Source organism: Lissotriton helveticus, chromosome 2_2 (assembly GCF_964261635.1).
Source record: "Lissotriton helveticus chromosome 2_2, aLisHel1.1, whole genome shotgun sequence".
Classification (NCBI taxonomy): Eukaryota; Metazoa; Chordata; class Amphibia; order Caudata; family Salamandridae; genus Lissotriton; species Lissotriton helveticus.
The window spans coordinates 419,957,721-419,979,178 of NC_136060.1; the positions used below are offsets into that span (position 1 = coordinate 419,957,721).

General features: G+C 43.6%; 1 protein-coding gene across 1 annotated transcript in view; it reads right to left on the reverse strand.

Moving 5' to 3' along the window:
• CHMP3 (charged multivesicular body protein 3) overlaps nt 1-21,221 on the reverse strand; it is a 133,476-nt gene extending 112,255 nt beyond the window's left edge. The window contains exon 1 of the mRNA XM_078678672.1: nt 21,008-21,221. Coding sequence (XP_078534798.1) covers nt 21,008-21,052 — 45 coding nt within the window. The 5' untranslated portion in view covers nt 21,053-21,221. The remainder of the gene's footprint in view (nt 1-21,007) is intronic.
• Between the last annotated feature and the right edge of the window lie 237 nt (nt 21,222-21,458).

Here is a 21,458-nt window from a genome sequence, read left to right on the forward strand (position 1 = left end):
CCCATAAAGGAATAGTGGTGAATTAGCATAGTGAAATATGAAAGTAATTTGAGTGGTGGCTATTAGTCAGTTATTTGGATTGAGAAGGATAGCGGAGGGACAGAAGAGGGAAAAAGGTTTGAATTTATTTTGCGCTTGTTACCCCTAATGGGGTGTTGAATCACTTTCTTGGCGAGTAGCACTCTCCTGCGGAACCCATAAGGATTAGTGGTGGAATTGGTGTAGTATTATGGGACATTTTGCCAAGGTGTTTAGGAGGAAATTGACTGACGACGACTGGGCAGAGGCCATTGCCAGCCCTCGGGATGTGGCAGTTTCCACACAGTATCGTCTTATACAATTCAAATATCTACACCGCGCATATTATACCCGAACCAGACTCTGGAAGATGGGCGCTATCTAATCCCTTACATGTTTGGGATGTGAAAAGGGAGAAGGGACGTTTTTCAATACAGTCTGGGGCTTCTCCGCGTTACAACCCTTCTGGCGCAGGGTATCCACTTGCCTCAGTAATGTATTATCATGGGATAGTACAGATGGGTAGGGGGCAATAAATATAAGCAGCATTTACTTTTTTTAGCCCTCACTATCGCCAAATGCGATATTGCACAGTTACGGAAAGGGACTCAACCACCCCCGCTCCCCCCCCGACTCTGGGCAAGTGAAAGGCAGAGCTGGACAGATGTATTGTTGCTGAAATTACAGTATTTTTGGCACGTGGCTGCCCCCAAAAACACCGGAAAATCTGGGCCCGCTGGGCAACACAGACCTGCCAAGTATCACACATCCGACGTGACACTAACGCACTTCAGTGCGGTGCTCCGGAACACCTCACTGAAATGCATTGTCACGCATAATTGCTGTCACAGAAAGCGCACTGCTAACAGTCTGTTGCAGCTGCCAGCTCGCCTCAGTGCTTGCATGGGCTGCTCAAGTAGGCTTGCGCGCCCTCCTAGAAGCTCAGGGTCAGCCTCGCTGAGTAGCAGTCAGTACTGCCAGCTGCAATGTTTCTTTTGTGATACCGGCGTTGCACGCAGCGGGGCTCACAGTCACTAGACAGCCTGAGTGTTCATGTCATATACCGCCCACATAGCTGCCAAGGTTTCAAATTGGTATGTGTGACATTTTCATAACTTCAATGTAATTATGAGTGACATTTCAACAACTATGAGTGACACTTTCTCGCAAGCAAAATCAAGCACGAGGGAAACACATAAATACCAGAAATTGCATGCATTTGAGCAACAGGAAAGTCTAAGGTCCTAAACTGCTACAAAACACCAGATATGGAAGAGCACTGAGACAGAGTGCATAATTGCAGTTCTCAGCAACAAAGTGCACACTCTGCAGCTATCATAATGCTTAGAGCAATAGGAGAATGCTGATAGTAATACACAAAGCGCTGCTGATAGTAATACACAAAGCGCTTAGAAGCTACATGCCAGAGGCACTAAACAATAATTAAATATGCTATTGATGGAGCAAGAATTCGCACATAAAGCGTCTTGCTTGTATTCAACAACCTCGCTTAACAGTAATAAAATATAACCAACATGTTTGTCTTACTAATTTCCCCTTTATTCTGACATTTGGGTATCCTAGTGATGCTTGCCTATGTGTTTATTAACCGTAATACATTTGCCACTAAAATGGCCGCTGCTTGGCGGGGTTTTCTTCTGCGCATGCGTTGGTCACAATCACGTGACGTGACGTACTCGCAGTTCTGGTGGGAATCTTTGCACTTGCGCACTCGACTTAAGATGGCCGCTTTGTGTTCTCACATGCTGAAGCTTGCACTGTAGCTTTCTGCAACTCTGTTCGTTTGCACTAATATTAATGCTATGTTAGTATAAAGTAAGGGGAGTCATATAGGGATTCCTGGTATACAGTGTACTCATTTATTTTCTGTGTTGTAATTTGTTTTCGCTTACTTTTCATGTATCGAAATCCGTGGGCATGAGGGATGGGAATACTCCATATTGAACAGCCTTTCTGCGCATGACAGTCTTCTGCCAGTGGATGAACTCTATGGCATTGAACCTTTGCCAACCCGAGGTCCCAGCCAAGATGTGCCTGGGAAGATGCACCTTCGCCTAGCAGAAGAAGCTGAAATGTACTAAATGTATCATAATTCATTGATGCGCTATTACAATATTAAGACCTATGTCATGGGAACCCCAAATTCAATAGGCGGTCCCAAAAGATGCAAATTCGGACTTGTAGAAGTTTGTCCTGGTTGGTATGTTGACCTGTCCTACTTGAGGACCAATCGAATTTGGGGATTCTTACACTTGCAACATTTGGGGGTGGTACACTGACCCGAAAACAGTATAACTAGCCTAGGTTTAGCTAGAGAATTCGTCCGACTTGTCTGAATAGCTGACCTGTCACTGACCCAACGCACTCAATAGGTGACTGATACAGAGAGCTGCGGAGCACTCTGTCCGTAATTTCCACAGACCCAAGCGGGGTTTTTTTAAACCTTAAGTGCTGGGGAGCACTTTGCTGGAGAAATTCGATAACCCAATCGGGGTTCTGACTAATAGCTGCAGAGAGGGTGTAGCGCAGGCGTTGCTACCGAACTGTGGGTGCTGGTCTTTCCTTGGTGGTCCTGTCCTGTTCCTAATCTGATTTTCCTGTCCTGTCCTGGGTATCCATTCTGCACCTGCTGGCCTACTGGCAACTGTCCTTCCTTGGGGTTTTTTCTGTCCTTAGCTGACCCGTGGCCAGGGTTGGTCTTCACACCGTTCTAGGTAAATATAGAGCTGGGAAATCTATTCTGCATCTTTCATTCTTTTCTTTGCTTTAATAAAGACGTACTCTTGCATATTGATTTTCCATGCTTTCTTTGCACCGACAAATGAAAAGGTCATACATTATAGTTGTTATACTAGCATGTTCCAATTTTTCCCTATCCTTTAAGTACATTCCTGCATACAGTTCATGATATATAGATGTTCCTTTTTCCTTACCCTCCTTTAGCAAATTAAAGTAATCTGCTCTGAAACATTAGCGTGTTCCACTTTTACCCTCCCTATAGTCACATGTTGCTTTTTGAGTCTTTATAGACTAACTAAATTCTCGTATTGTGCTCTCTTTTGCCATAGTATACATTCTAGTATGTTCCTTATCCTTCCCCGTCCTTTAGTCACTCCACGTCTAGCCTAAAATCCTGAAAGTCTTACTAGCATGTTCCCTGTTTTTACCTTCCTTTAGAATTCTAAATGGTTGGCCTGATTTATTTCCTATATGGATACGTGCTCTTTATAATCTTAGTCATTGACAGCTTATTGGTTGTAAATCTAATGCTTAATGAACTGATGAATTTTAGATAAAGGTTTTCAAAACTTCCTGAGTTTGTAGTTATTATAGGATTCAAAATTAGTATAAATAGCATATGTATTTTGGCGTCTGCCTTTCCTTTACAGCTAGCTCCCTGATCCATTGTGGTCATTAGGTACCCATAGCAGTGGAATGGTAAGTTGGGTACACTGGAAATAAAATAGGAAGGAACAAGGGTTACTGATAGTAGAGTGTAAGGTTACCCGATTGATAAATCTAGTGAATTGAATTTTCATGGGCCCAATACGTATATGGTAAAATTATAAGTCGGGTGACCTGCGAGCTCTATCAGTAATTTTCTGGTAGCAGAGCTATGGTTAGGGACTAGTTAAAGGTAGGTGGATAGGTTTTTGATGCTAACTGTGAAAAATGTAATTGCTGCTAAAAGTATTGATCGATCAAATGAAAAATTTATGTTTTATTGCTTTGAAAAATTATGAAATGTTTTAAATTGTTTTTCTTGCTGCTATATTGATATATGTTCTAACAAAACCTCGTTAGTGAGTGTTATATGTTTGTTGGGAATCCCCGGGCAAAGAATAGCGGGTGGTGAGGAGAATCCATCGCGCAGTGAGGTCAGTGGCTTGAGGAAAATTGGTGCAGGTTAGGCACAACTGGAAGCACTAATTAGGGTTTTCTGTATAAATGTATGAATAAATGGTAGCAAAGAGTACGCTGGCAAAACTTCTATTGTGATATAACGTAGTAAGGGTCACACGGAAGGAGTAGCAGGTTCGTCTGAGCTTGATTGATAGCAAAGGAGTTCACTAGTGAAACTTTTTGGCTTAGTATATATCCCAAAAGTGGATGAGTCGAAGGAGTAGCAGGTTCACTAATGCTTGTGTGAAGAGTAGGCAGAAGGGATCTACTCGTAGTATTTGAAAAGTAAATGAAGTTTACTTGCAGTAAAACAAATCTTTCCTTTCTAGACACTCGAGTACAGTGGCGAATGTGTTTTCGTTGTAAATTTAACTAAGCACTTGCACTTTAAAGGGTAGAAATCGTAGCGTTTCTTACCTTGTGAAGGAGGGAGTCAGTGGCAGAGTTGCGCTGACGTCACTCAGTGCCGCGCTGGTATTGGTCGAGACAGCGGGCGTGTAGTTGAAGCGGAATTGTAAGGGAGGGGTGAACACAGGAGCGTGAGAACTCGTTTACGAGAAACGCTGCGCACCCATTGGTTGAATTATTTTGAAAACACGCATTTGATTGGTTGCAGAAAAATAAAAGACGCTTTTTTTGATTGGAGGTGATTTTGTAAACAAGGTCGCTGTGGAAAATTATATGTGGTATCCAGAATTTTTACCTGATCCGAAATATTTAGGGTTCGCTAAAGAACAGATGCTAAAAGGCAGACCTTATAATATGTACGGAAGTAAGAGAAAAATGACTTTAGTAGACAAGGATAAAAATTATTTTAAGAAGGATAAACCCATCAAAACTAGAGAAGGAATAGTTATTCCACCACCTAATACTTCCACATCATTCATGCTATTTGACAAAGGGTATCACACATGTGTATGGTTGGAAAATTGGGTGGAATATACTAAAAATGACGGAATTTTGGCATTTCCATTAGATGGTACTTTTAATAGCCGGATTTTGTTCAATTTGAGAACCCGCATGAATGATTTACATCTCAGACCCAGACTAACGCAATATGAGGCCTTAGAAGAATGGGAGATAGAGGCTTTTGAACGAGATAGACCCAGAATTGACAAGGGAATAAGTAAATGGTACCCGAAAATGCATGGAGAAGCCAAAGAGAAAAGAATGAAACAATGGAGACAGAACATGATAACAGAAGGATTGTACCCTATGATGGCACTAGGAGAACTCATGGGAGGGAAAAAGACAGAAAAGACAAAGCATCTGATGACTGGTGGGGCTTCAGATGATGATTATTTGGAGGAATTGTTAATGAAAAATCCGCCTCCTTATAATGAAGGACACAGACCAGTAAGTGCAAGAGACGGCTGTCTGATACCTCCTTATTCGGAGGAGCCGAGATCTTTAAGCACAGGGAATCCATTTCTGAAACCTAATTATGGTGATGGACCAAGCACGACGCATCCAACTGCCCCGACTTATGCCCCAACCCTGACTCCGCAAGTAGTGCATGAAACAAGTCTGGAGAGAGTACTGCAGGAAAGAGAGCGAGAGGCTATAGCTAAACAGAGAACTGAATTAATTCAGAAAATTTCCCAACTAAATACAAGTCCTGAAGCCTTGACAATCCCAGTAACTATTGGACCAGTTGTTCCTTTGTACGGGGATAAACAGGGGTGTCCAAAGACTCCAATTATTACCCCCAGCTGTAGTGCAGCCGAGAAAAGAGCCTTTAATTGTAGATGATCAGGCAAGTGAATGTGAATCTGAGGTTTCTTTGATAGATTTACCAATAAGGGAACTAGAAAGGGGTTCACGGAGAAAGAACTCTCCTTTCAATTCAGGCGAAGTGCAGATTGAGTCGGCTTCTGGTACTAGAAGTGCCACCGTAGTGACTCCTGAAGAAATCGAGAGATGGAGTCGAGAATTAGAGAAACCAAATCCTCAGTCGAAACCATTAGATACTTACAAATTGAGAATAGAATTGGAAGAACTGATGGCTGGAAATGTGGGGTTAGACAGACTAAATACTTTCTCCGAGGATGAATTGCTGTTTATCTGCAAGAGTATCACCCGTAATACCAGGGTGTTCCATGAGAAATTGAGGGACACCGCGGCTAGTATGGGAATAGATATTGGGAAATCTAAAGTATTGCAAAAACCCTACAGAGCAGAGTTCTCGGACAAAGATTTAGAAAACATGAATGTGTCAGGGAAAGAGAATTGTTGAACCTGTTGCAAAAATGGGGAGAATTAGAAAAATGGAAAGCCAGGTGGGCTAAGAAAAAGGAGGAGATTAGATCAAAACAGATGGCATCCGAGTATGTCTTAAAAGAAGCAGACAAGGCAGACAAATTATATCCTATGCGAGAAGTGCCAGGTGGAAAGTATGGGCATGTTCCATGGTCCCGACAGGATATTGTGTCCTTTACCAATAACTTTCCGAAATTACGAGAAAAACCTGTAGATTGGTACAGACAGGTAGAAAGGTTTGTGAAGGTACAAAAGTGCCTTTGGAAAGATTTGGATGGTTTCTTCGATATTGTAGTTCCCGTAGATTTGTGGACAGAATGTAAAATTGCTATTGATTGGCCTAGTGAAGAATTCCTGAGGGACCCTAACACAGGGGTTCCTTCACCCGAGGGGATGAAAAAGTACAACCAGGTGATGTTGCATCTGAAGGGAAAAGTGCCTGCAAAGGAAACTGATTTGACCCGAATAGATAGAACTACCCAGAATAGAGATGAAACTGTGCATTCCTATTATGAACGGCTGTTACAGGTGTTCAAAACGTACAGTGGTCTAGACAACATCGAGATGAAGGACATGACCCACTTTATTTATAGATTTGTGCTAGGGTTGAGACCTGAAATTTCACAGTGGATCAAAGACAATACGATCTGTTGGCAGTCTAAACCAATTGATGAGGTTCTAAAGTATGCCAAGTATTGTGAGGATGAGATGGCAGACAAACGAAAGGCATTGAAAGAAAAGGTCATGTGGGCACAGGTAAAATTAGCAGAACAACAGGAACAGCAGTTAAGTAAATTAACCAGTAATCAGAATCAAGGCCCTGGGGGTGGGGGTAAGCCCAGAGTAAAAATGAGCAGAGAAGAGGCCAAAAAGAAGTTCCCCTGTCACGGGTGCGGACAGATAGGGCACTGGAGAGACGAGTGTCCACATGTACAGAATGGAAATGTCCAAATCACTGATTTAAATCCACAGACGCAGAATGAGAAACCATGAAAGACCCAGCAACAGGTAAAACAGAATCAGTTGCCTCGTGCACCTAGACAGAATTTTAGGAGCAAAGCACAGCAGGGTGAAGACACCGAAGTGAGGGAAGTAAGGGAAAATAAGACTGCAGCAACCTCACAATTTCTGTTAAATAACACGTTTCTCTGTGATGACACCTACTGACGGTGCCTGAGGGGGGAGGACGAGGAGTGCATGCTTGGCGCCTCCTTGCCGGTGGACCAGTCAGGGCCATACATTGAAGGAAAGGTTGAAGGAAATGACGTCACCTTTCTGTTGGACACTGGTGCTACCCGTTCTACTGTGAGAACAGCGGACGTTCCAAACCTACCCCTCTCGGAAGAAGCGATCCAAGTAGTTGGGGTTTCTAATCAGCTAATTAGTACCCCAGTTACAAAACCTATGGAAATTAAAATTGGAAACTTTAAAGAAAAGCATAGATTCGTGGTCTGTGATTCCAGTCCCGTAAACTTGCTAGGACGAGATTTGTTGTGCAAAATGAATTGTACTATCTTTTGCACACCAAATGGCGTTGAACTCCAAACCCCAAACGAAGATGGAATTTACAAATTAATGTTAGCAAGACCAGACTCTGAAATTAAAAGACTGACCATGCAGGACTTACCTGAAGAGCTCCAGGAAACAGTAAATCCAGAAGTATGGGATTTTACTGGAAAAGACATAGGATTCATGGAAAATGTTGACCCAATTAAAATAGCCATAAAGGAAAATGCAGCATACCCAAATATTAAGCAGTACAAAATGAGTGCAGAAGTAAAAGCAGGAGTTGCCATTGAAATAAAAAGATTGTTAGAAGCAAACATCATACAAGAAGTGATGAGCAGCCCATGTAATTCGCCCATAATTGGAATCAAGAAACCTAGTGGGAAGTACAGGGTAGTACAGGACCTGCGCAAAGTTAACAAAATTGCGGTTTCTTGTTGTCCTGTCGTGCCAAACCCTGCAGTGATTCTATACCAAATTCCATGGAATGCTGGATGGTTTACCGTCATTGACCTATGTCATGCATTCTTTTCAATCCCATTGCATCCAGACAGCAAATTTCTATTCTCATTTGAATTCGACAGTCACGTGTACGTCTGGAATCGCGTCCCTCAGGGGTATACAGAAAGCCCCTCAATCTTTAATCAGATTCTGAAAAAGTGCCTTGAGACCCTAATTTTGCCCGGAAAGTCAGTTTTGGTGCAGTACATAGACGACCTCTTGGTGGCGTCTAAAAGTCGAAGAGACTGTGTAATTGACACCATTGCCTTGCTAAACCATTTAGGTGAAGGGGGCCATAAAGTATCACCCGAAAAGTTGCAATTCTGTACCACATCAGTGAAATATCTGGGGCACCAGATAGAGAGAGGTATCAGGAAAGTCACCTCAGAAAGAATCCGGATAATTCGAAACATGGAATTACCAAATACACGGAAGGAAATTAGAATGTTCCTTGGAGTTGTAGGGTACTGCAGGCAGTGGATTGTGGGATTTGCAGTCCTAACAAAACCATTAATAAAAATGACAAAGAAAGGAGCAAGTGACCCTGTAGATTGGGATGACGAAAGCATAACAGCTTTCACAAAATTACGAGACTGTCTCTGTACTGCTCCTGCCTTAGGAATGCCCGATTACTCAAAAGATTTTGCACTGTTCTGTGACACACGAGATAATTGTGCACTCTCAGTCCTGACCCAAATTCATGGTTTGACTCGACGTCCAGTGGCATACATTTCTTCCACATTGGACCCAGTAGCAGCTGGATTACCTGGATGTTTGAAAGCTGTAGCTGCAACCTGCATGAGTCTTGAACAGAGTGAATCCATTGTAATGGGACATCCAGTAACTGTATATGTTCCACATTCCGTAGTGATCTTACTGACAAGGACAAAGGACCCAGTACCTCACACCTAGTCCGCTGACTAAGTACGAGAGGATCCTTGTAGGTGCAGGGAATGTGACCATCGAACGATGTAACATTTTGAATCCAGCTACTTTACTGCCCAGCTCATTTGCAGAGGAAGTGAGGGAGGAATTTGCACATAATTGCATTGATCTGACTGAGTTCAGTACCAAACCACGCCCAGACATTAAAGAGAGCCCTCTGTATAGTGAAGATTGTGAGCTATTTGTAGACGGCTCATGCATGAGACACGAGGATGAGGGCCTGAGCGCCGCCTACTCAGTAGGCACTCTCGAGCGACCAGTGGAAGCATCCTACTTACATGGAGTTAAGTCTGCACAAATAGCCGAATTAATTGCATTGACAAAAGCTTGTAAATTTGGGAGAAATTTGAGAATAACCGTATATACTGATAGCCAGTACGGTTATGGGGTTGTGCATGACTTTGGCCAATTGTGGCTACAGAGGGAGTTCCTGACTTCTTCAGGCACCCCTATCCGAAATGGAAAATTCGTACAGGATTTACTGGAAGCAATCCACTTACCAAAAGAATTGGCTGTGGTCAAGTGTGCTGCTCACAAATCTGGCAATAACGATGTGACAGCAGGTAATTGTTATGCTGACCAGTTAGCCAAACATTGTGCAAAATACAAATTGGCAATCAACATAAAGGTTGGGGGAAGTGGAAGCAGCTGCCAACTTTTGATGCTAGAGGGAGTGAATACATGGGAGGAAGTGAGAGATTTACAGGAAGCAGCAGACCCACAGGAGAGGCAAAGATGGAGAAGCTTTGGTTGTCGTAGGAGGCATGAAGATGGTGTCATTGTTTACCTTGATGATATGCCTGTGTTGCCAGACTGTATGCTTGCTCCTATGGCTAGGCTGATTCGTGGAGACACCCATGTAGGCAGAGATGCGATGATTCGCATGTTCCGCCAAACATGGTTCAATTCGAAATTCAGAACCGTAGCAGAAGCACTCTGCCAGAGGTGTTTGACCTGCCAACAATTTAACCCTGGAAAGAAAACCATAGTTTTGCCAGGGAAAATTGGAAAGGCAGAAGGCCCTTTTATTAGATTACAACTTGACTTCATTCAGTTGCCCCCTTGTCGAGGAATGAAATACCTACTTGTCATTGTCTGCCTGTTTTCAAAATGGGTGGAAGCTTTTCCTGCACGAAGAAATAACAGCATCACTGTAGCAAAATTGTTACTGAGGGAACTGATACCTCGTTACGGTTTCCCAGTCTTAATTGAATCGGACAGAGGAAGTCATTTTCAGAATGAAATAATAAAACAGATCTGTGAAGCATTCAAAATCACGCAACATCTGCATTGTGCATATCGTCCAGAGGCTTCTGGAGTGGTAGAACAGATAAATGGCACATTCGAATCGAGATTGGGAAAGATGTGTGAATACACTCAGCTGGAATGGCCAGATGCTCTGCCTCTCGTACTGATGGGACTCAGAAGTATTCCAGATCGGAACACGGGCTTGAGTCCCCATGAAATCCTGATGGGAAGAGCAATGCGGCAATCATGGGTGCCAGGATACAAATTAATAAGCATATCTGATGATTTGGTACTGGAATATTGTAAGGAACTGGCTGATCAAGTGCGTTCTATCTCTCGCCAGGTTGGGGGAGAAGACGTCGCCAGACCAACGACTCCAGCAAATAACCTGAATCCAGGTGACTGGGTCGCAATAAAGAAGCACACTCGGAAAAGTTGCCTTGAACCCAGGTGGGGAAAGCCACGACAGGTGATCCTGGTAAGCACCACAGCTGTAAAGTGTGCAGAAGTACCTCGCTGGATCCATGCCAGCCACCTGAACCAGACCTAACTGAAGCTGAAGGTTGGACAGCTGAAGGATCCCGAGACATCGGTCCTGAAGTAGCAGGAGAAATTGAGCTCCAGCCAAGAAGAGTGGATTCCATTTATCGATCTGACAATCGACCCTATACGAACTAGGAGTCAAGCTCAACTAGATAGACAGTGGGATAATAGTGAGGACGAGACAGGAGAAGAAGAAGCAACTCAGATCATCGAAATCCATGTAAAATCTGATTCTGAGGAGGACCAGGTAGGGAGAGAGCAGGTAATTGACACTCCTCCAAAAACACCTGCACCAGAAAAGGGACATACAGAAATTAGGGCGGAAGTTCATGCGGAAGAAAATCAAGAGTTCGAAGAGCGTGAACAGGAACAGGTAGGGTTAGACAATTGTGTTCAGGAATCAGAAACCGAAACAGATCAAAGCCAAGCTCAGCAAACACCTGAACAAGGCCAGCTTAGGGACCAGGCAGAAGAAACAGATGAAAGACCTGGACCTAGTCAGTTAGGGAACAATACAGGAGTTGAACTTGATCCAAATGTGCCACAACTGAACGAAAACAAAAGAGTGTTTGAAAAAGGCCAAGACACAGTGCCAGTTAAAAGACTCAGAAAAGGTTCCTTGATTTGTAAAAAGGCTGAGATTGCGTTTGAAGACAATAAACGAAGAGCCTAACCAAATAAATGAGGTTTCGAGTCAAACTGACCCAGTGGTGACAAAGCAAAGGAGAAGAAGTGCTTGCATTAAAAAGCTGAATAACAAGTATTCGAGCCCTGAATGGACTTACTATGTACTGGAAGAATTTGAGAATCTGGAAATAAGTGACGCAAGTACTGAAAGTGACGAAGAATTGATTGCTGCGAAGACGAAACAGAACCACCCTGAAAAGGTTATTCGAGTAACCAAATTGTACAGAGTTACCGAGAAAGGGTTGAAGCTTCTTTTAAGCCAAAATGTCTGATTCTTCTGAGAATGGGAGACCGAGACGAAGTTGTTGTAAAACATGCTGCCAAGTATGTTTATGTAGTGTAGCCATAGTACTGATACTGTGGCTAGGACTAACTATAACTATTCCTTCTATGATGAGTAAAAACCCGAGTTTGTACCCAAATAATAATTTACCGGACGACACTGTAGAATCACATACTAGAAAGACACCACGAAGAGTAGATACATTGGACAAACCACTTAGCCTGAAACGGAGACAAATAGACTTAGATGCACCAGATGAGGAAGGATTACACATTAACAAAATTAAGAACAAGACACATTTAAATGTTTTCGCAAACCTGTTATTGCATTATGTAGAAACTATGGAAATAGACGACTGTTATGTCTGCATGAAGCTACCTACTTCTGTGGCTGAAGGCGTGACTTATCATCACCTGCCCTTAACCTATGGAATTTCCTGTAGTATACTAACTAGCTTATTTTTTAAAAGAGGACCTTTACAGTATTACTATTCAAACTCTGACGTAACATTTTCTGAACTTCCTGTTGGAAGAAACCAGAACCCTGTACATACGACTAGAGATGTAGCTAAGTACATGAGTGATTATTTTCTAACTGTGGGAAAAATTAATATAGATGATGCACATAAAAATAACCTGACATGTTCTTTACATGAAAAGGAAAAAGAATTCCTGGACATGGTAGAAAAGAGAAGAGAGAGTTTCCAAAGGAAAGCCAAAGACAAGAACCATAAAGTTCCCAAATGGGCAGAGAGTATAGCACCCCAAATGGTGGAGCAAATGCTGCTATGCTTTTGGATTTCGAAAAGAAGGGGAAACTCTGTCTTAAAAGAGAAATGACTAGTTATTATAACAATATTTTCATTGGTTCCACTGAATGCGATCATAATTACAAGGTAATTGGAGGTTGGGGTTTCAAAGAGGGGACAGAGCCTGTGTTTCCTGGAATTTATTTTATTTGTGGGAACAAGGCTTACTTCAAATTGACCGACCATTGGTACGGGAGTTGCTATTTTGGTATTGTCTTCCCAAGGATATACCATGTGGGGAAAATCACTGGAAGCAATGAAGAAACTAACCAATTAGTACGCACTAAAAGAGAAAGTGCTGGTGAAATTGTAGGAGATATTTTTAGCGCAATAATACCTGCAGTGGGAGTGGTTCTGAACTCACACAAAATTTGCAAATTATCAACAGTAGTAGATCGGTTATCTACTGATACTGCTGGAGGTTTCCTGATGGTCAATACCGAAATGGTGCGGTCAGATCAATGGTTTTACAAAACAGACTTGCCCTTGATACTCTATTAGCAAAAGAGGGCGGAGTCTGCAGAATATTGAAAGCGCAACATTATTGCACTTACATACCTGATAAAAGTGTAGAAATCCAAAAGGTATGTAAGGAACATTACTAATTTGGCCAAGGAACTCAAACCACTGGAGGTTGACAGTGCCTGGAAGAGACTTACTGATGGTTTTTCCGCCATAGTTCATTGGTTTGCTAATTTAGGTAAAAGTTTTCTGATTAAAGTACTAATGCCAATAGCAGGAATAAGTTTAGTAGTGTTCATCATATTCGCCTATTGTAAATGTCGAAAGCATCAGAAAAAGTATACTGTGAACCAGAGAGGAGTAAAAAGAAATGTGGATGAACTTGAATTAGAAGAAATGAATAACCAGCTTTATAAAAGGGTGAAAAATTCTCACCCTAATAAAGAAACAAAAGAGAAATTGAACAGAATGTTTGAAGAAATTGAATTGGGCAAACTGTGATAAGTTGGCATCTGGTTCTAATAGTTTGTGATGATATAAAATATCATCAGAGAGGGGATTGATGGAGCAAGAATTCGCACATAAAGCGTCTTGCTTGTATTCAAGAACCTCGCATAACAGTAATAAAATATTACCAACATGTTTGTCTTACTAATTTCCCCTTTATTCTGACATTTGGGTATCCTAGTGATGCTTGCCTATGTGTTTATTAACCGTAATACATTTGCCACTAAAATGGCCGCTGCTTGGCGGGGTTTTCTTCTGCGCATGCGTTGGTCACAATCACGTGACGTACTCGCAGTTCAGGTGGGAATCTTTGCGCTTGCGCACTCGACTTAAGATGGCCGCTTCTTTGTGTTCTCACATGCTGAAGCTTGCACTGTCGCTTTCTGCAACTCTGTTAGTTTGCACTAATATTAATGCTATAAGTTAGTATAAAGTAAGGGGAGTCATATAGGGATTCCTGGTATACAGTGTATTCATTTATTTTCTGTGTTTTAATTTGTTTTCGCTTACTTTTCATGTATCGAAATCCGTGGGCATGAGGGATAGGAATACTCCATATTGAACAGCCTTTCTGCGCATGACAGTCTTCTGCCAGTGGATGAACTCTATGGCATTGAACCTTTGCCAACCCGAGGTCCCAGCCAAGATGTGCCTGGGAAGATGCACCTTCGCCTAGCAGAAGAAGCTGAAATGTACTAAATGTATCATAATTCATAGATGCGCTATTGTAATATTGAGACCTATGTCATGGGAACCCCAAATTCAATAGGCGGTCCCAGATGCAAATTTGGACTTGTAGAAGTTTGTCCTGGTTGGTGTGTTGACCTGTCCTACTTGAGGACCAATCTAATTTGGGGATTCTTACACTTGCAACATTTGGGGGTGGTACACTGACCCGAAAACAGTATAACTAGCCTAGGTTTAGCTAGAGAATTCGTCCGACTTGTCTGAATAGCTGACCTGTCACTGACCCAACGCACTCAATAGGTGACTGATACAGAGAGCTGCGGAGAACTCTGTCCGTAATTTCCACAGACCCAAGCGGGGTTTTTTTAAACCTTAAGTGCTGGCGGAGCACTTTGCTGGAGAAATTCGATAACCCAATCGGGGTTCTGACTAATAGCTGCAGAGAGGGTGTAGCGCAGGCGTTGCTACCGAACTGCGGGTGCTGGTCTTTCCTTGGTGGTCCTGTCCTGTTCCTAATCTGGTTTTCCTGTCCTGTCCTGGGTATCCATTCTGCACCTGCTGGCCTACTGGCGACTGTCCTTCCTTGGGGTTTTTTCTGTCCTTAGCTGACCCGTGGCCATGGTTGGTCTTCACACCGTTCTAGGTAAATATAGAGCTGGGAAATCTATTCTGCATCTTTCATTCTTTTCTTTGCTTTAATAAAGACGTACTCTTGCATATTGATTTTCCATTCTTTCTTTACACCGACAAATGAAAAGGTCATACATTATAGTTGTTATACTAGCATGTTCCAATTTTTCCCTATCCTTTAAGTACATTCCTGCATACAGTTCATGATATATAGATGTTCCTTTTTCCTTACCCTCCTTTAGCAAATTAAAGTAATCTGCTCTGAAATATTAGCGTGTTCCACTTTTACCCTCCCTATAATCACATGTTGCTTTTTGAGTCTTTATAGACTAACTAAATTCTCGTATTGTGCTCTCTTTTGCCATAGTATACATTCTAGTATGTTCCTTATCCTTCCCCGTCCTTTAGTCACTCCACGTCTAGCCTACAATCCTGAAAGTCTTACTAGCATGTACCCTGTTTTTACCTTCCTTTAGAATTCTAAATGGTTGGCCTGATTTATTTCCTATATGTTATGTTAGCCGGATTTATAGAGCGCACAGATGCCCCAGCAAAGGGGCGTCCTGGCGCTAGCAGAACAGAAAACCGGACAAAAGCAAATAACAGGAACCAGAACACAACAACACTAAAAATCTGAGGGAAAAGGGAAAGTTTTAGCAGCCTTCCTGAACGCCAGAAGTCTGTCAATCGCACGGATATGAACAGGAAGGGAGTTTCATAGCTTGGCAGCAAGTACTCTGAAGGAGCGGCCGCCAATCCTAGACCTCTTGAAACGCGGTACTGTAGCCAGGTGAAGTCCGGAGGACCTCAAAGACCGTGATGGAACATATGAAGAAATAAGATGCTCCAGAATCTGAGGGGAAGAGTGTTTCAGGATTTTGAACGAAAGGCAGAGAGACTTAAACTTGATTCTCTGAGCAACAGGAAGCCAGTGGAGCTTATGAATAATTTTTTGGGCTGAGCAGAATCTTGGTAGGCCAACCAGAGCCCTGGCGGTAGCGTTCTGAACGCGTTGGAGTCTAGAGAGTTCAGCCTGATTAGCTCCAAGCAAAAGAGAACTGGCGTAGTCCAACTTCGACAGAATCATAGCTTGTACAATGAGCTGTCTAGTAGGAGCATCAAATAATTTAAAAATGGATCTGAGCTTACGCAAAGTCCCGAAACACATAGCAGCAACTCTTTTAGTGTGGGCGGTAAAGCTGTGTTTAGAATCAAATCAAACCCCTAGATTTTTAACATCAGTAGCAGGGATGGGAGTAGGACCGAGCCCTGGAGGCCACCAATTGTCGCCCCATAGATGACTCTGTTTTCCAACAATGAGCACCTTTGTTTTCTTGGCGTTCAATTGAAGGCAATTATCAGTCATCCAACGGGCCACTGAGATAAGCCCCTCACGGAACTTAGCTGCCTCAGGATCGGGAGCCCCACTTATTGCAACCGCCAGCTGCGTGTCGTCAGCGTATGACACCATAGTCAGGTTCTCACGCTTGGCGACATCGGCCAGCGGCTGTACATAGAGGTTGAATAAAGTGGGGCTAAGAGCCGATCCCTGCGGAACTCCCTGGGCAATCGAATAGGGTTTAGATTCAAAGGGTGGGGTGGCAACCTTGAAGGTACGACCAGATAAGAAAGATCGAAACCATTCAAGCGCCATGTTGTCGACACCTGCCTCAACCAATCGTTGTAATAAAATATCATGGGAGACAGTGTCGAACGCGGCACTGAGATCAAGGAGAACCAGTGCCGCAGTATCACCAGAATCTACCACCATTCGTAGATGTTCAGCTATTGAGAGTAACGCAGTCTCGGTACTATGACCGGGAACCCATTCTGCGAAGGATCTAATATATTGGCAGAATGGAGATGATTAGATAAGATGGTATTAACATGGGCCTCGGTCAGTTTAGCAACCCACGGGAGAAGGGAAATGGGGCGATAATTCTCCAATTTCAGTGGGTCCAGGGCAGGTTTTTTCAAGATGGGAGTCACCTGGGCTTGTTTCCAGGTGCCCGGAACAGAGCCGGAGAATAAAGACAAATTAATAAGATCACATAAAGGAGGGAAGCAAAAGGAAGCAGATTCTCTGAATTGAACAGGTCGTAAAGGATCCATAGGAGAACCTGATTTAACTTTCACTACAAGTTTGTTAAATTCCTCCATTGAGAGCTCTGGGAGGTGAGATAAAGATAAAGTAGTTTTCAAAACAGGTATCTGTTTCTCCGAAGACCCTAAAGAGCCAGGAAAGGAGCGGTAGATAGCCTCCACCTTTCCAATAAAAAAAGCAGCCAAATCCTCACAATGGGAGGAGGAGCAGATCTCATCAGCAGGGGCTCTGCTGGTTGTAAGGTCCTTAAGCACCATAAATATTAATTTGGTCGGGTTAGTGCTAGTACTAAATTCATGAGAAAAATAGGCAGCACGAGCCTTACAAATCTCTCTATGGTACTTCTTAATACTAGCAAGGTATTGAGTTTTCCTTTCGGGCAGATATGATTTACGCCAGGCTCTTTCAGCTTGTCTGCAAGATTTTTTTAAGAGCCTAAGCGAGTGATCATACCAAGGACTAGATTCAGTACGCCGCTGTTTACTCTCAGCGATGGGAATCAGCCAAGCTAAGGCTTTAATCAGCCAATTGCAGTAAAGATCATAGCCAGACTCCACATCAGAAAAAGGGCCCAAAGGGTGAGAGCTAAGAAGCTGATGGAAGTCGGCCAGTTTTAATTTTTTCCAAGGACGTCTGAGAGTAATGGGAGTAGAGGCTTTAAGAGGAGAGTCATTAAGCGTAAGGTGCAGTTCACGGGCCTCGGAGGCAGTACCTTAGCCATCGTTAGGTTAGTAAAAATGGGGTCCAAAATATGACCGCCAACGTGGGTGTGGTGCTCGACTAATTGGAATAGCTGGAGAGCTTCCAGGTCGGCAAGAGTACTAGTAGCCGCCGGGGAGCATGGAGAATCAAAGTGGAGATTTAAATCACCGACAATGCTAAAGTTAGCAACTCTTAGGGCCAGTGAATTAACTGCATCTGGAAGAGCTGCCCTAAAGGCAGCATCCGGACCCGGGGGCCGGTAAATAAGCAGGCCAGAAAAGGTAAAATGGTGGCTGACAGAGACAGAGAAATGAGCGCTTTCGCAACCGGCTATATCCATAGCCTTCCAGGCGCACGGGTAACAAGATTTAACAGCAGCCGCAATGCCACCACCTCTAGAGTTACGATTAAGGGTGAATATTGAATACTCAGGAGGGAGTGCCAGGTTAACTGCCGCCAAAGCTTCATCGTGTAACCATGTTTCTGACATGAAAAGAATGTCAGGAGTGTCCTCCATAAGTAGGTTATAGATATCCAGGTGATGCTTAACCAGAGATCTCACATTGAGATGGCAAACCTTAAAGACATAAGAATCTTGAGGTTTCACCTGAGAAAAACCAATATTGTTGGAAGCCCCTAAAGAGACTGAACTATGTGCAGAAGTAGGAACCGGGGATGTAAGAGAGAAAGCACACCCAGGGCACTGAAAAGGTCCGCAGAGAGGATGCAGAGAACTATCGGAACAGGGAAGCAAAGTCCGACATAAACGAAGCAGCTCGGCTCTAGTGTACATACTTACAAGAGGAAAGAATAACGACACAGAAGAGACCAAACCATGAGTCCCAGCCCTAGCACTTCCTAAGCGCAGACGGGCGCAGACGGGCGCAGACGCGCAGGACTCTGGCACGACTCAGGCGCAGTGAAGGCGCGACCGCTGCGCGTCACCGCTGCGCGCTAGAGGAAAGGTTTAAGAAGGGCGGGCGGAGGACAGCCGCACAACTAGAGCGCTCGGTCAGGCGCCTCTAGAGCGGCACATCTACACCCAAGATGGCGTCACAAACAAACAGGCTGAGAGCCCACAGACCCGGACCCGCGAAACAGCGGTGTTTTCACAATTAAGGGGCAGGAAAACCCTATTAAAATCAGGGAATAAGAAAGTAAAATGAACCAAGATAAAAAACAGGCGGTTTAAAATGCGAGTAGCGCAGCCTGCAGAGACGTTGCAGCGTACGAGTCCTGGGCACGCTAGTGCTCGGGTATCATGTCCTAGCTGACCCCCTAAAGGACTGGACTTAAGAAGGGCGGGCGGAGGACAGCCGCACAACTAGAGCGCTCGGTCAGGCGCCTCTAGAGCGGCACATCTACACCCAAGATGGCGTCACAAACAAACAGGCTGTGAGCCCACAGACCCGGACCCGCGAAACAGCGGTGTTTTCACAATTAAGGTGCAGGTAAGGGACAGGAAAACCCTATTAAAATCAGGGAATAAGAAAGTAAAATGAACCAAGATAAAAAACAGGTGGTTTAAAATGCGAGTAGCGCAGCCTGCAGAGACGTTGCAGCGTGCGAGTCCTGGGCACGCTAGTGCTCGGGTATCATGTCCTAGCTGACCCCCTAAAGGACTGGACTTAAGAAGGGCGGGCGGAGGACAGCCGCACAACTAGAGCGCTCGGTCAGGCGCCTCTAGAGCGGCACATCTACACCCAAGATGGCGTCACAAACAAACAGGCTGAGAGCGCACAGACCCGGACCCGCGAAACAGCGGTGTTTTCACAATTAAGGTGCAGGTAAGGGGCAGGAAAACCCTATTAAAATCAGGGAATAAGAAAGTAAAATGAACCAAGATAAAAAACAGGCGGTTTAAAATGCGAGTAGCGCAGCCTGCAGAGACGTTGCAGCGTGCGAGTCCTGGGCACGCTAGTGCTCGGGTATCATGTCCTAGCTGACCCCCTAAAGGACTGGACTTAAGAAGGGCGGGCGGAGGACAGCCGCACAACTAGAGCGCTCGGTCAGGCGCCTCTAGAGCGGCACATCTACACCCAAGATGGCGTCACAAACAGGCTGAGAGCCCACAGACCCGGACCCGCGAAACAGCGGTGTTTTCACAATTAAGGTGCAGGTAAGGGGCAGGAAAACCCTATTAAAATCAGGGAATAAGAAAGTAAAATGAACCAAGATAAAAAACATATGGATACGTGCTCTTTATAATCTTAGTCATTGACAGCTTATTGGTTGTAAATCTAATGCTTAATGAAACTGATGAATTTTAGATAAAGGTTTTCAAAACTTCCTGAGTTTGTGGTTATTATAGGATTCAAAATTAGTATAAATAGCATATGTATTTTGGCGCCTGCCTTTCCTTTACCGCTAGCTCCCTGATCCATTGTGGTCATTAGGTACCCATAGCAGTGGAATGGTAAGTTGGGTACACTGGAAATAAAATAGGAAGGAACAAGGGTTACTGATAGTAGAGTGTAAGGTTACCCGATTGATAAATATAGTGAATTGAATTTTCATGGGCCCAATACGTATATGGTAAAATTATAAGTCGGGTGACCTGCGCGCTTTATCACTATTAGGGATTCTGTGTTACCTACGTGATAAAATAATACGAACAACGCCAACTGTTATTTATTGCATGTGAAAGGTGCAAGCCACATACAGTATACTCAATATACCCATTACATTATGGTTTTGCCAGGGCTGGCTATGAACTCAATTTCTCGAGTCACTGTTTTGTTAATGTATAAAGTAAAAATAACACCTGCCTTTTTACAGTAATGCAATATACAATTCAATGATACCGGATGGATCTGATGAGTTTTATAGATTTGGGAGAGTTGCAGATATTAGGAACGTTTGAATTAAGATGGGCTTTACTGAATGTAACCGTTATTTGTACAGTCAGGCTATTTGTAAGATGTGGGAACAGCAATTTCTTTAGACAAAAAAAAGACTTTAACATTAAGAAACATGCATATCGTGTATGTGGAACGTGTCTGAATCCCCCTGCTGCTAAATGCCATTGTTAGGAAGCTGATAAATTATGACGCAGTGCTGCTCCCTGTCATACATCACATGCAAAAATGGGCCAGCAGTGACGTAATAACTCAATCACAACAACCTGTTCCCTTCTCTAAACATCCACTCCAAGCCCCTACACCACACTGGAAAGGAGGCTGACGGGACATACCATTTCCTTCGGAGGGCGATCCTGCGTTTTCCCGAACAGCCCCATCGCCGTGACACCAAAGTGTTTAAATCTCCTCCAATTAAGACAAAATACCTTCCTGGGGCTGAGTGAAACCACCAGTTTCACCCGCAAGTCTTTTGCACTTCCGCTATGGGTACATCAGCTGGGCGGGTCACCAGACACCTGACAGCCCATGGTGGCAGCCATCATGAAATGGAGTAACTCCCGTGAGGCACAACAAACACGCAAATAATGGTAAACTGTCATGGTTAATCACTATTAACATCTACGTAACGGCACTGAAAAGAAGTACAACGAACGTTCCAGATCCCCAAAAGGCACTTCGGGTGTTTTGCAAAAACTAAGAAAAGTTGCATATGTATATATGCGTGCCACTGTTACAAATTAAGACCTAACTGTTATGTTATAATCTAAACAAATCACCCTTTTT